This window comes from Melanerpes formicivorus, unplaced genomic scaffold (genome assembly GCF_026170545.1).
Source record: "Melanerpes formicivorus ecotype bairdi unplaced genomic scaffold, bMelFor1.0.p_v2 SCAF_10, whole genome shotgun sequence".
Taxonomy (NCBI): Eukaryota; Metazoa; Chordata; class Aves; order Piciformes; family Picidae; genus Melanerpes; species Melanerpes formicivorus.
In genome coordinates this window covers 21,961,653-21,973,581 of record NW_027142362.1, presented here as the reverse complement: position 1 = coordinate 21,973,581, position 11,929 = coordinate 21,961,653, and the positions used below count along the sequence as shown (strand labels likewise).

General features: G+C 61.8%; 2 protein-coding genes across 3 annotated transcripts; both read right to left on the bottom strand.

Annotated features, from left to right (window-relative positions):
- Window positions 1–22: 22 nt before the first annotated feature.
- On the bottom strand, window positions 23–5,425 carry NEIL1 (nei like DNA glycosylase 1). 2 transcript variants are annotated; one of them, XM_068144246.1, is made up of 10 exons: window positions 4,946–5,425; window positions 4,712–4,831; window positions 4,503–4,581; window positions 3,357–3,456; window positions 3,125–3,249; window positions 2,626–2,653; window positions 1,705–1,766; window positions 1,349–1,555; window positions 1,147–1,318; window positions 23–820 (listed from the first exon to the last, which is right to left on the bottom strand). In XM_068144246.1, the coding sequence occupies exons 1-10, from the start codon at window positions 5,359–5,361 to the stop codon at window positions 801–803; spliced, it is 1,329 nt and encodes a 442-aa protein (XP_068000347.1). In that variant the 5' UTR covers window positions 5,362–5,425; the 3' UTR covers window positions 23–800. The 2 variants fall into 2 exon arrangements, with proteins under 2 accessions (XP_068000347.1, XP_068000346.1); XM_068144245.1 differs by having other exon boundaries at window positions 1,147–1,555.
- Window positions 5,426–5,638: 213 nt separating this feature from the next.
- On the bottom strand, window positions 5,639–7,297 carry COMMD4 (COMM domain containing 4). The gene is made up of 8 exons (XM_068144388.1): window positions 7,227–7,297; window positions 7,078–7,149; window positions 6,927–6,992; window positions 6,701–6,740; window positions 6,489–6,608; window positions 6,193–6,273; window positions 5,925–6,101; window positions 5,639–5,830 (listed from the first exon to the last, which is right to left on the bottom strand). Exons 1-8 carry the CDS (start codon window positions 7,227–7,229, stop codon window positions 5,790–5,792), a joined length of 600 nt encoding a protein of 199 aa, XP_068000489.1. The 5' UTR covers window positions 7,230–7,297; the 3' UTR covers window positions 5,639–5,789.
- Window positions 7,298–11,929: the final 4,632 nt, after the last annotated feature.

Here is an 11,929-nt window from a genome sequence, read left to right as displayed (position 1 = left end):
AGCTCCAGCTGCTTGCTTCTTTATTTCCACCTATCTGCAGTGATCATTTTTGATTCCCAGTGGTGCCCAGTGACAGGACAAGGGGCAGTGGGCACAGACTTGAACACAGGGAAGTTCCTTCTAAACATGAGGAGGATGACAGAGCCCTGGAACAGGCTGCCCAGAGAGGTGGTGGAGTCTCCATCTGTGGAGCCATGCAAAACCCTCCTGAAGCTGTTCCTGTGTGATCTGCCTGAGGTGATCCTGCTGTGGCAGGGGGCTTGGCCTGGAAGATCTCTAGAGGTCCCTTCCAACCCCTATCATTCTGTGATCTGCCTCCTCCCAGGGACTGTTGTAGCTGCTGATCCTCCTCAGCAGGATCTGGCTCCTGGGGCTGGGCAGACAAAGCTCACCTTTGTTTTTTGGGGGGGGTGGAAGTGGAGGGGAAGCCTGCTCCAGCCCATGTGGGGATGAGAGTGGGCACAAAAGGGTTGTCCTTAGCACAGAAGCAGGAGTGCAGTGGTTTCTACACAAAATACTTTATTAGCCAACTAAAAACTGAGCCAGGCAGCGAAGCAGAGAGGGGAAGGAAGAGGGCATCCCACTTCCAGGCAGAGGGAAGGGTCAGAGTCCAGCACAATGTGTGGCCTTTGTCTCTCTCAGATGCCTGGGGAGAGCAGGAGGATGCTGGATAGATCAGCCCCATCACCAAGCACAGCTTCTGCCCACGCTGCAGGGTGAAGCACCAGGCATGGAGCGGCCCCAAATCACCCCAGGCCCTCTTGAGCACCTCCTGAGCTGTCACCCTGGGTGCTCAGCACTCAGATGGCAGGAGCTGCACCTGGAAGACGGAGAGGGAAAGGGTAAGTCAGAGGGTGCCTGGTTCTGCCCTCTCCTGCCTCCTGGCACCACTGCAGTTCTCTTGGCACAGGGGAGTGCTCCCACAGCCCCTGCCTGTGCATTTGCAAGCCCTGGGGGCTGCCAGCCTCCCCTCTGCCCTGTGTGTGTGGAAGCCCTGGGGGCTGCCAGCCTCCCCTCTGCCCTGTGTGTGTGGAAGCCCTGGGGGCTGCCAGCCTCCCCTCTGCCCTGTGTGTGTGGAAGCCCTGGGGGCTGCCAGCCTCCCCTCTGCCCTGTGTGTGTGGAAGCCCTGGGGGCTGCCAGCCTCACCTCTGCCCCTGCGTGTGGATGCCCGGAGCCTCCTTTTGGCCTGAGGCTCAGACAAGGCCACAACAGCAGCTGCTTTCCTCCTTCCCCTTCCCTTCTTCAGCCCATCAGCCTCCTCTTCCTTCTCCTTCTCCTCCTTCTCCACCTCCTTCTTCTTCTTCTCCACCTTCTCCACCTCCTTCTTCTTCTTCTCCACCTTCTCCACCTCCTTCTTTTTCTTCTTCCTCTCCACCTTCTTCCTCTCCACCTTCTCCTCTTCCTCCTGCTCCTTCTCCTCTTCCTCCTGCTCCTTCTCCTCTTCCTCCTGCTCCTTCTTCTTCTCCACCTGCTCCTTCTTCTTCTCCTCCTTCTTGGCTGCCTTTGGGGGCTTTGCTGCAGCCCTGGGCCTCCCTTTTGAGGTGCGCCTGGTGACCTTGGTGGACATCAGAGTTGGGAGTTTAGCAGCAGCAGTCTGCTTGGACTGCCAGATGATGAGAAACTCCAGGTAGGAGCCCCACTGTGACTTGCTCTGAGCCAAGGCATGGGGAACAGGACAGGAGCCACAACCACAAAGCTTCTTACCTTGGGGGTCAGGGCCTGGGGATCTGCCTCCAGCTGAGCACGCTTCTTGTGAGGCTTCCGCCCTGTGGGAGGAGAGGAGCCCAGGTTAGGTGGGGGGAGGAGATGGGACAGAGCCCAGGTTAGGTGGGGGGAGGAGGAGATGGGACAGAGCCCAGGTTAGGTGGGGGGAGGAGATGGGACAGAGCCCAGGTTAGGTGGGGGGAGGAGATGGGACAGAGCCCAGGTTAGGTGGGGGGAGGAGGAGATGGGACAGAGCCCAGGTTAGGTGGGGGGAGGAGGAGATGGGACAGAGCCCAGGTTAGGTGGGGGGAGGAGGAGATGGGACAGAGCCCAGGTTAGGTGGGGGGAGGAGGAGATGGGACAGAGCACCTGCACCTGGAGCCTGCAGCACTTTCAGGGACAATGAGGCAGGAATTGTCACTGAATCATAGAATCAATAAGGTTGGAAGAGACCTCAAAGATCATCAAGTCCAACCTGTCACCCAACACCTCCTGACTACTAAACCACGGTTCCAAGTGCCACATCCAATCCCCTCTTGAACACCTCCAGGCATGGGGACTCCACCACCTCCCTGGGCTGATGAATGGCTTGAGGTGGCTCCTTCCCCTCAAGAGAGGGGAGGTTCCTTTCCCTGCCAGAAGATTGCTCAGTTCAGGTTCCCAGCCTTGCTGGCAAGGAAGGGTTGCAGTTGCTGGCCTGGAAACCCCCCTGTAAGGCACAGCAGGTGTGCCCAGGCAGGCAGCTGTGCCTTGGGCACAGTGGGCTCTGTCCCCCACTGCCACCAGCCATCACAGACCCCTCAGCGCTCCAGGGGAGGGCAGCTTTGCTCCTGCCTTTGCCCCCAAAAAGCAGGGAGCTCCCCAGGCTCCAGCCCTCCCAGAGCTAGAGCAGATGCTGCAGGGAGGAGAGCAGACACTCACCTTTGGGAGCCATGGGCCCAGGCTCTCCCTGCAAGGAAGGGGACAAAGTGTTGGCCAGGGCAGAGTCATTCTGCAGGCAGTGGCAGCAGAATCCATGCCCCTTCTCCACCCCACAGCTGAGGCAGCCCTAGGGAAATGGCCACATTTCCTGGGAAGCCAGGGGGCACTGGGCTCACTCTGCCTGCACTGTGCCTCAGGGGCTCTCCTGCCAGCCCCTGCTCCTTCTGCATGGCTCACCATGGGACTCAGGAGGGAGAAGCAGGGCTGCCAGCCCACCAGCCCCTCTGCTCCAGACTGCCCACCATGGCTTGGCCAGTTGGCCACCCTGCAGAAGGCCCTTGTCACCTCCATGTCCAGTGGTCCCTGCGGCCTGGGGGGCAGAGAGCCCTCCAACAACGCAGTGTAATGCTGGGGGGGTCTTGGGAAGCAGGAACTGGGCTGGTGTCACCCTGAAGGAGCAGCTGGGGGCCAGTCAGCCTCAGTGAGCCCAGAGCCCTACCTGGAACCACACGGTCCTGCCGTTGTGGTCCTGCAGGCAGCTCATGCCAGGCACCAGGTAGCACTGCAGCCAGCTCTTGAAGGCTGCGTAGTTAGTGGAGTCATCTGGGTCCAGGAGGTTCTTCTCTGGGGAGGGAGAGAGCAGAAGTAGAGAGGAGGCAAACCCTGCTGCTGGGAATGCAAAGCCCAGGCCTCCCCAGCCAGCCTCAGCCCTCCCAGTCCTGCCACCTCACCTGCTGCAACGACCTCCATGGGCACTGTGTGGCACAGCTCCAGGAGATCTGGGTTCTCCCTCATCAGCTTCAGCTTCTTGCTCAGCGTCAGGGAAGAATTCTGCAGCAGTGGAGAAGGGCAGGGAGATCACCTGCCAGCCACCCCAGCCCCAACAGGCTCTCCTCCCAGAAAGCTCCCTCCTGAGGCTCAGCTGCCACCCCTCCCCACCGGGTGCCAGGCCTGAGATCAGCTCTTTGTAGGCTTCCAACGATACATTTGCCCATTCCCCACAGCTACAAAGACATGACATGGTGCGAGGCTGTGAGGGCAGCAACACTTTGTAACCCTCTTTGCAGGGCTCTTTGCAGCCCCGAGGCTGCAGGTTTTGTTTTCAGCCACAGCCTCTCCCTCGAGGCCACCAGATGGGCTCTGGGCTCTACCACAGCCTTCCCCAGGGAGTTTTTTTCAGCTCCCAGGGTGCTTTGTTTCCTTCACCCCTTCCTCTTCACCTGCCCCGCATAGAGCAGGGGATGTCCTGCCGGCAGAAGCTGGGTGCAGCCGGCAGGCCGGCCTGTGCCCAGGGAGCTGTCACAGCTCATCAGCCTGGCCACGTGCGAACGACCGCTGCACGCCTGAGGCCCCAGACCTGCTGTGCCCTGCTCCAGACGTGCCCAGGCAGCGGTGCTCCTGACAAAGGACAGGAAAATGCTTGAGGAGAAGGAGCCCAGGCAGCAAGCAGCGTGGCTGTGAAGGGAAAATGCCTGCCCCGGGGGTGGGAAGGGCTCAGAGCAGCGAACACCTGCCGGCAGCAGTGTGAAGAGAGGCTGTGAGCTCTGCAAAGGCTTGGTGGTGGTGTTCTGCCTGAGCAGAGCGAGGCACCACACAAACTGCACAGGCCCCGAGCCCTGGGCTGGAAGAAGCCCAGAACAGCAGAGCAGAACCAGAGCTTCACACCCAGCTAAGCCCAAAGCACAGCCAGAGCTGGGCAGCTGGCTGAGTCCAGCCTGAAGGCTGGAAGCAAACTGATTCAGGAATGCTGCTCAGCTCTGCCCAGCTCCCTGCACGGAAGGCAGGAGGCTCCAAGCTGTCCCAGGCTGTCCCTGCCATGGCCCCTGGCTGGAAAGCTGCCCCTTCCTGAGCCTGCAAAAGCACCACTTGTTCCCCACCTTCTTCCTCCTCTCCTGCTCCTGCTCCTTCAGGGCCTCCAGCACGGTCCGAGCCTTTTCAAAGGGAGGGATCTGCAACCTGAGAGAGTCCGTCTGTTACACACAAGCCTGAGCTCTCAGCTCCGGCTCTTGCCCCTGTCTGTGAGCTGTCAGACTGCGAGGACCAAACCTCCACGGGCGGTGGGCAGGTGCTCAACCCCCACCTTTACCTGTAGAGGATCTCAGCACGGAGGTAATTCCCGATTCCATTGAAAAACTTCTGGTTTAAGAGGGCCTCGCAGATGGGCTTGTCAAAAGCCTTGTCCTCCAGGTTCTTCAGCACATTCTCCCTGCAGCAGCACACGGGGCGCTGAGGGGCATGTCACCGCCGTGCAGCGAAAGCGGCCGAGGCAAAGCCGGGGGGGGAGCCCTCCCGGCGGCGGGCAGGGCGCCGGGACGCTCACCTGAAGGCCTGGTACTCGGTGAGCACGCAGGGCCCGCGGCCCGGCTGCCAGGCGGCACCCAGCCGCCACGACCCGAAGCGGCGGGGATCGACGAAGCAGAGGGCGCGGGGCGGGCGCTCGCCGGTGAGGAAGCGGAGGTGGGCATGGCGGGGAAGCGCGGCGGCGGGGCACAGCCGGAACGACCCCGACATGCCGAAGCGGAAGACGAGGTGCAGAGGCTCGCCGGCGCCCAGCGGGGTCAGCGTCAGCCGCAGCTCCTTGCCCCGGGAGGTGGCGCTGACGCCATAGGCCTGGCTGCAGGGCACCTCCGGGCCCCTGCCCACCGCCGAGCGCTCTATGGCACCCGAGAACACCAGCCCAGCGCACGCCTCGTTGATGTACCGCCCGGCCAGGTGCAGCTCCGGGCACTCGGGCATCGCTGCGACCGCGCCGCCGCGGCACCGGCAGAGGCAGCGGCAAGGCACAGCCCAGCCCAGCCCCCCGCTTCCCGCCTCCCGCCCCCCGACCCCGCCTTCCCGCCTCCCCGCCTCCCGCCCCTCCCTTCCCGCCCCCCACCCCCCCCTTCCCGCCTCCCGCCCCCCATTGGCTGCGAGACCAGCGCGGTGCACGCCGGGAGCTGTAGTCCCGCCGCGTTGCCATGGCGACAGCCCCGCCGCAGCTCCACTGCGGGGAGAAACGAGCGGGACACAACTCTGCCCGCACAGCGTTGCCTTTATTAGAGCTTTCCACCGCGGGGCAGCCTCACCGCGGGCGAGGGGAGCCGCCCCTGCCTTCTGCCTCCCCACCAGGGCCTGGTTCTGCCCTGCCATCCCACGTCGGTGCCTCCCACCATCATCCTGGCTCCTCAGAGGAGGGTGTTCATGAGGGTCTGGGCTTGCTTCAGCTCTGAGAGAGGGATGAGACGGGAGGGGAGCTGCGGCAGCGCACACACATACACCCCCAGCATCCCACAGGGCCAGGGCCTCTCCTCTGGCCTCACCTGCCAGCAGGACACGGAACTTGTCGGCCGAGAGGGTGACGGGGACCGCTGCCGGGCTGCCGCGCTCCCCGCTCTGCACGTTGAAGGTCAGGTGCACGAGGGGCTCGTTGACCTCCCGCAGCTCACTGGAGCTGAGGGTGTAATCCACCCGCCAGCACACCGAGCCCAGCCGGCTCACTGCGGGGGGCAGACAGGCAGAGTCAGTCCCCTGGCACTGAGCAGTGACCAGCCCTGACTCCCCCCAGCCTCCCCATGCTGCCTCACTCACATCGCAGGCTGCAGGCCTTCAGCCTGTCCTGGAGGGAGCTCTGCTTCTCCTCGTAGGACCGACACAACCCACTGGCGTGCTCTACCCAGGGAGAGAGACAAGAAACAAGCTCACACTGTCCCTGTCCCAGCCAAACCCTGGTAAAGCCCCAGGGAGGGGAGGTGGTAGAGAATACCACGGCTGCCACCCTGTGCTAGATCTGAGCATGACAGCAGCAGCACCGGGGGCTGCCAGCTCAGCCCTGGCACAGCCCAGCAGGTCTGGCCTGCAGTGACACCCCGAAGGTCTGCCTGCACCTTTGGGCAGCCCCAGCTGCTGCAGCTCGCTCGACAGGGACTCGCTGTCCACGTTGTGCTTGGCTGCACTGGAGAGGATGAAGCTGAGGACAGCGATGGTTGCCTTCACGTCCCCCGACTCTGTGGGTGGGATGGAAGCTCAGGTCTGCTGTCCTCTGCCACACAGCTGCCCGTTCCCTGACCTCAGCCGGGACTGGAGCAGGGGCACTCACCTAATTTGGCATCGGAGGTCAGCTTCAGGATCTTCTCATACTGCGGGAGGGCAGAGTGAGGCTATCAGGACCAACACCTCGTACCAGACAGCCCCGTCTGAGACTCATTAGCGACGGAACCGCTCATTATCCTTTTCTTACTACTAATAATGCTTAACATCCGAATTGTGCAACTACGGCGTTATAAGGCTCCCGTCCTGCTGACCCCACGGAGGGTCCCACTCACCTCGATGGCCTCCCCCAGCAGGTCCCGCAGCACCTGGGCGCAGATCAGCTTCAGCTTCACCGAGGACTGCGGGGGGAGAGGGAGGGTGAGCTCCGCGCCCGGGCCGGGCAGGGGGCCGGGCAGGGGCAGGCCGGCGGCGCGAACACTTAACGATTTTGGCCAGGGTGCTGATCTCGGCTAGGACCCAGTCGGGGCAGTCCAGGTCCCCGCAGAAGCGGAACCGCTGCGGGGAGAAGGTGCGATCAGAGCCCGCAGCGGCCCCGCCGCGCCCCACCCCCCTGCCGCCGCCCCGCGCCCCACCATGTCGCCGCCGAGGAACGCCCTCCCCTTCCCGGGGCGAGCGGGAGACGCCGGGGCCGGCCGGAAGGAAGTGGCCGGGAGCAGGAAGGGGCCGGGCCAGGGCTGGAGCGGGAAGAGGCGGGGGTGAAGAGCGCGCCAGGGGAGCTCGGCAGCGGGTATGGGTCTGGGGGCGAGGCTGGCCAGGAGGCTGGAGTGGCCGCCCCGGGCACGGGTAAGGGGGAACCTGGGGTGAAGGGGGGTCCTGGCTGCAACAGGGCCGGACGGGTCGGAGGACGGCGGTTGCGGGGTCCGCGGGGGCTCCCCGAGCCGATTCCTGCCTTCCCAGGGGGGCCTGTGGGGCTGGGCCCGGCCGGGAAGCTGCGGGTGTGAATTCCACGCTGGGGCCGTGTTCTGCCCGCACCTGCCCGGCGGGACAGCCCCTGGCTCAGCCCCAGCTCCGCAACCCTCACTGCAGCTGCCCTGGCCCGGCCCTATTCCGTGCGGTTCGAGCTGCACCCCTACAGCTTTTATTTCAGCTCTAGCCTCAGGATCTGTGTTTCAGCGCAGCCCTCCAGTGGTTATTCCAACCCCAGTCCCAGCCCCAGCAGCTGTATTGGAGCCCCATACAGTCTTTATTTCGCAGCTCCATGAGCTCTGTTGATGGATGCTCAGCTCAGCATCAGCTCCAGCTGCCCTGCTGGTGGTTGGGCTCCAGCGCTTCATGAGTTCAGCTCTAGCCCTACAGAGCTCTGTTGATGGATGCTCAGCTCAGCAACAGCTCCAGCTGCCCTGTTGGTGGTTGGGCTCCAGCGCTTCGTGAGTTCAGCTCTAGCCCTACAGAGCTCTGTTGATGATGGATGCTCAGCTCAGCAACAGCTCCAGCTGCCCTGCTGGTGGTTGGGCTCCAGCACTTCGTGAGTTCAGCTCTAGCCCTACAGCTTTTATTTCAGCTCTAGCCTCAGGATCTGTGTTTCAGCCCAGCCCTCCAGTGGTTATTCCAAACCCGGCCCCACCAGCTTTATTGGAGCTCCATACAGTCTTTATTTCGCAGCTCCATGAGCTCTGTTGATGGATGCTCAGCTCAGCAACAGCTCCAGCTGCCCTGCTGGTGGTTGGGCTCCAGCGCTTCGTGAGTTCAGCTCTAGCCCTACAGAGCTCTGTTGATGATGGATGCTCAGCTCAGCAACAGCTCCAGCTGCCCTGCTGGTGGTTGGGCTCCAGCACTTCGTGAGTTCAGCTCTAGCCCTACAGCTTTTATTTCAGCTCTAGCCTCAGGATCTGTGTTTCAGCCCAGCCCTCCAGTGGTTATTCCAAACCCGGCCCCACCAGCTTTATTGGAGCCCCATACAGTCTTTATTTCTCAGCTCAAGAGGTCTGTTGATGGATGCTCAGCTCAGCAACAGCTCCAGCCACCCTGCTGGTGGTTGGGCTCCAGCGCTTCGTGAGCTCAGCTCTAGCCCTACAGAGCTCTGTTGATGATGGATGCTCAGCTCAGCAACAGCTCCAGCTGCCCTGCTGATGGTTGGGCTCCAGCGCTTCATAAGTTCAGCTCTAGCCTCAGGATCTGTGTTTCAGCCCAGCCCTCCAGTGGTTATTCCAACCCCAGCCCCACCCCCCCCAGCTTTATTGGAGCCACATACAGTCTTTATTTCGCAGCTCCATGAGCTCTGTTGATGATGGATGCTCAGCTCAGCAACAGCTCCAGCCACCCTGCTGGTGGTAGGGCTCCAGAGCTTCATGAGTTCAGCTCTAGCCCTACATTTTTTATTTCAGCTCTAAGTGATTTCAGCTCCAGCCCTACATATTTTATTTCAGCTCTAAGTGATTTCAGCTCCAGCCCTACAGATTTTATTTCAGCTCTAAGTGATTTCAGCTCCAGCCCTACATATTTTATTTCAGCTCTAGGTGATTTCAGCTCCAGCCCTACATATTTTATTTCAGCTCTAAGTGATTTCAGCTCCAGCCCTACATATTTTATTTCAGCTCTAAGTGATTTCAGCTCCAGCCCTACCTATTTTATTTCAGCTCTAAGTGATTTCAGCTCCAGCCCTACAGATTTTATTTCAGCTCTAAGTGATTTCAGCTCCAGCCCTACAGATTTTATTCCAGCTCTAAGTGATTTCACCTCCAGCCCTACATTATGCATTTCAGCTCTTTCCCTACAGTACTTTTGTCAGCTCCATGTCTGTGTTGCTCCTCTCCCCCCATACTTACTTTCCACCTTCAGCCCTGCCACCTTTACCTCCTCTCCAGCTTGATCATGGCTCTCTTTCAGCTCCTGCCCTGTGTTCTCTTTTTCAGCTCCACCTCTCCCTGTTGCCTCCTGGGAATGCTGCTCCTGCTTCTCTTGGCAGCACTGGAGCTGTTGGCAAGGTCATAAGTCAGTCCCTCAGTGTCCCCATGAGGGGCATTTTGTGAGTGGGAAGGGCTGCTTGGCCTCTGGTTCCCCATCCCCAAAGGCCCTGAACCCCCAACCTACTCTCAGCCCCAGGGCTCCCTTAGCTTTGGAAATGCAGCTCTAAGTCTAGGGGACAGGGGCTGAGCTGGGTTGTTCTCCCCCAGATGTGGCTCTTGGTCCCCATTTGAGGGCCTGTAACCCCCCAAGGCTGTGATAGGGCTGGGGAAGTGAACCCACCCCCCCAGGTCAAGGCCCTAGGAAGGGAGTGCTTGAAACAGTAGAGGAACTGAGGGGGGAGGTGGGGCAGCACTCAGCAGAGTAACCCAGGGAAAGCTGCTTTGCAGATCACTGCTGCCACCTATTGACCTCAGTGAATAGGGTATAAATAACATAAACAACAAACAACAACGATAATAATAATGAAAAAAAAACAACCCAAAATGGTACAACAAAATAAAAGCAATTTAATGCCATTCATTCCATTACTGAACTCCTGCGTTATTTGTGTATCATCACACTGCAGCCCCACTGCCTAGGGGATGCCTTCAGTCACCCTTCCCCCCCCCGCCCTGCGGCTCCAGCACCGCTCAGGATCCCACACCCTGGACCCTCGGCTCCCACTCGGTGCTGGAGGAACAAACGCGAGGGAGACACGGACAGCACCTTCTAGAGGCCCGGAGCTGCCGGCTTTGTGAGAGCAGCCGAGGCGGAACACCACGGACAGCGCCTCAGGCCGGGCAAATCAGGGCCCTTCCCCCGCGGCTCACCAGCGCGCCTCCGCGGGCAGGGCAGCGCCACCTCCCTCCTCCGATGTCTTCCCTCCGCGGTGCTCCACACTGGCGCCAGGCGCCAGCGTCGCCCGCGCTTAAATAGGTCCTATGGAGGGGCGGGGCAGCGCGCGCGCCCCTCGCTCCCTTCCAGGAAAGCCCCCTCATTGGCTGAGCTGGGAGCCGCCGCTTCTGCTCTGCCCAGAGTGGTGGGCCGCCGCGCCCCGCCCCGCTCCTCTGCTCCCTCTGGTGATTTTCGCGCCGCCGTCGGCGCCGGTGGGTGCGGGCTGGCCGCGTGTTGTGGTTCTCTCTTTACCGGTCCAGTTCCGGGCCCGTCCCACCTCCAGCACAGGGAGCCGCTGTGTTTACTACTGTACCGGCTGTCCCATTCCTCCCAGGGGGAGGCGGCTGGGTTTAGGGACGCTCTAGGACCGGGGAAGTGAAAAGGCGGGAAGGGGCCGGGCCGCGCGCCTGTGGGAGTGGCAAGGGGCGGGGCTGGGCAGGGCCTATCCAGGAAGCTCCGCCCCGGGGATGAGTTCTCGCTGACGCCGAGTTCCTACCCGCGCCTACCTTCTGCCGGGCAGGGTCGAGGCTCCAACAGCCCCGCTAATCCCCTGTCCGCGGCCGCGCTCCGCTTATCTCCGTTTAGCCCCGTTCGGCTTCGCAGGCTCGTCCCTGTCCGGGCCCGCTCCGCCCGGCCAAGCTCCCCTTCTCCGCAGGCCCCCATTCCGCCGCCGGCGCTGTGAGAGCGCGGCTCGGCCGAAGGCGCAGGGAAGCTCCATCCCTCCTTGTCTCACCGCCTTCGGAGAGCTGCCGGCGGAGCCACGGGAGCGTGGCCCGAGTGCGACCAGCGGCAGAAGCCGGGCGCGGAAGCGGCGGACTGAGGATTCTGGCCCTGATTGGGTGGGACGGAGATGGGGAGGGTGGTTGGATTGGGCCGGGCGGGGCGAGCCGGCCTGTGATTGGCGGAGCCAGGATCCACACGGAGCACACATAGTAGGCCCAAGCTCGGCTCTGCCTCCGGCGCTGCAGCGGCACCTGCAGGCGGCCGGGCGGGCAGGGGGTGGCAGGGCGAGGGTGCCTGTGCCCGGCAGGGTCGCGGAGGTTCGTGCGGCGCCTAGCCGCGGGCCACAGGGGCAGCGCCCAGCGTGAAGGGCCACAGAGTAGCCCCAGGGCTCCGGTATACAATAAGCCAAAAATAACAATTACCGAATCACAGAATGGTAGAGGGGACCTCTGCAGACAATCTAGTACAGCACCCTGTCAGAGCGTGTTCAGCACGACCGCTTCCAGGAGGGTGTGGACTGATTCCAGAGGAGATTCCACCACCTCTGGGGGGAGCCTGTGCCAGGGTTTCACCACTCTCAACTTATGTCCAAGTCTGATAACTGAGGATGCAGAGAAGACAGAGGTGTTGAATGCCTTTTCTGCTTCAGTCTTTCATAGTATCAGTCAGGGTTGGAAGGGACCACAAGGATCATCCAGTTCCAACGCCCCTGCCATGGGCAGGGACACCCCACACTAGAGCAGCCTGGCCACAGCCTCAGCCAGCCTGGCCT

Coding starts and splice junctions, on each gene's coding strand:
- NEIL1 (XM_068144245.1), bottom strand. CDS start 5,361: ATGCCCGAGTGCCCGGAGCTGCACCTGGCCGGGCGGTACATCAACGAG. Junction 1,767..2,625: donor TGGGCCCATGGCTCCCAAAG/GTGAGTGTCTGC, acceptor CTCCTCCCACAG/GGCGGAAGCCTCACAAGAAG. Junction 1,556..1,704: donor CCCAGGCCCTGACCCCCAAG/GTAAGAAGCTTT, acceptor ATGTCCACCAAG/GTCACCAGGCGCACCTCAAA.
- COMMD4 (XM_068144388.1), bottom strand. Junction 6,741..6,926: donor TGCTGGGGGAGGCCATCGAG/GTGAGTGGGACC, acceptor GCCCTCCCGCAG/TATGAGAAGATCCTGAAGCT. Junction 6,609..6,700: donor GACCTCCGATGCCAAATTAG/GTGAGTGCCCCT, acceptor TCCCACCCACAG/AGTCGGGGGACGTGAAGGCA.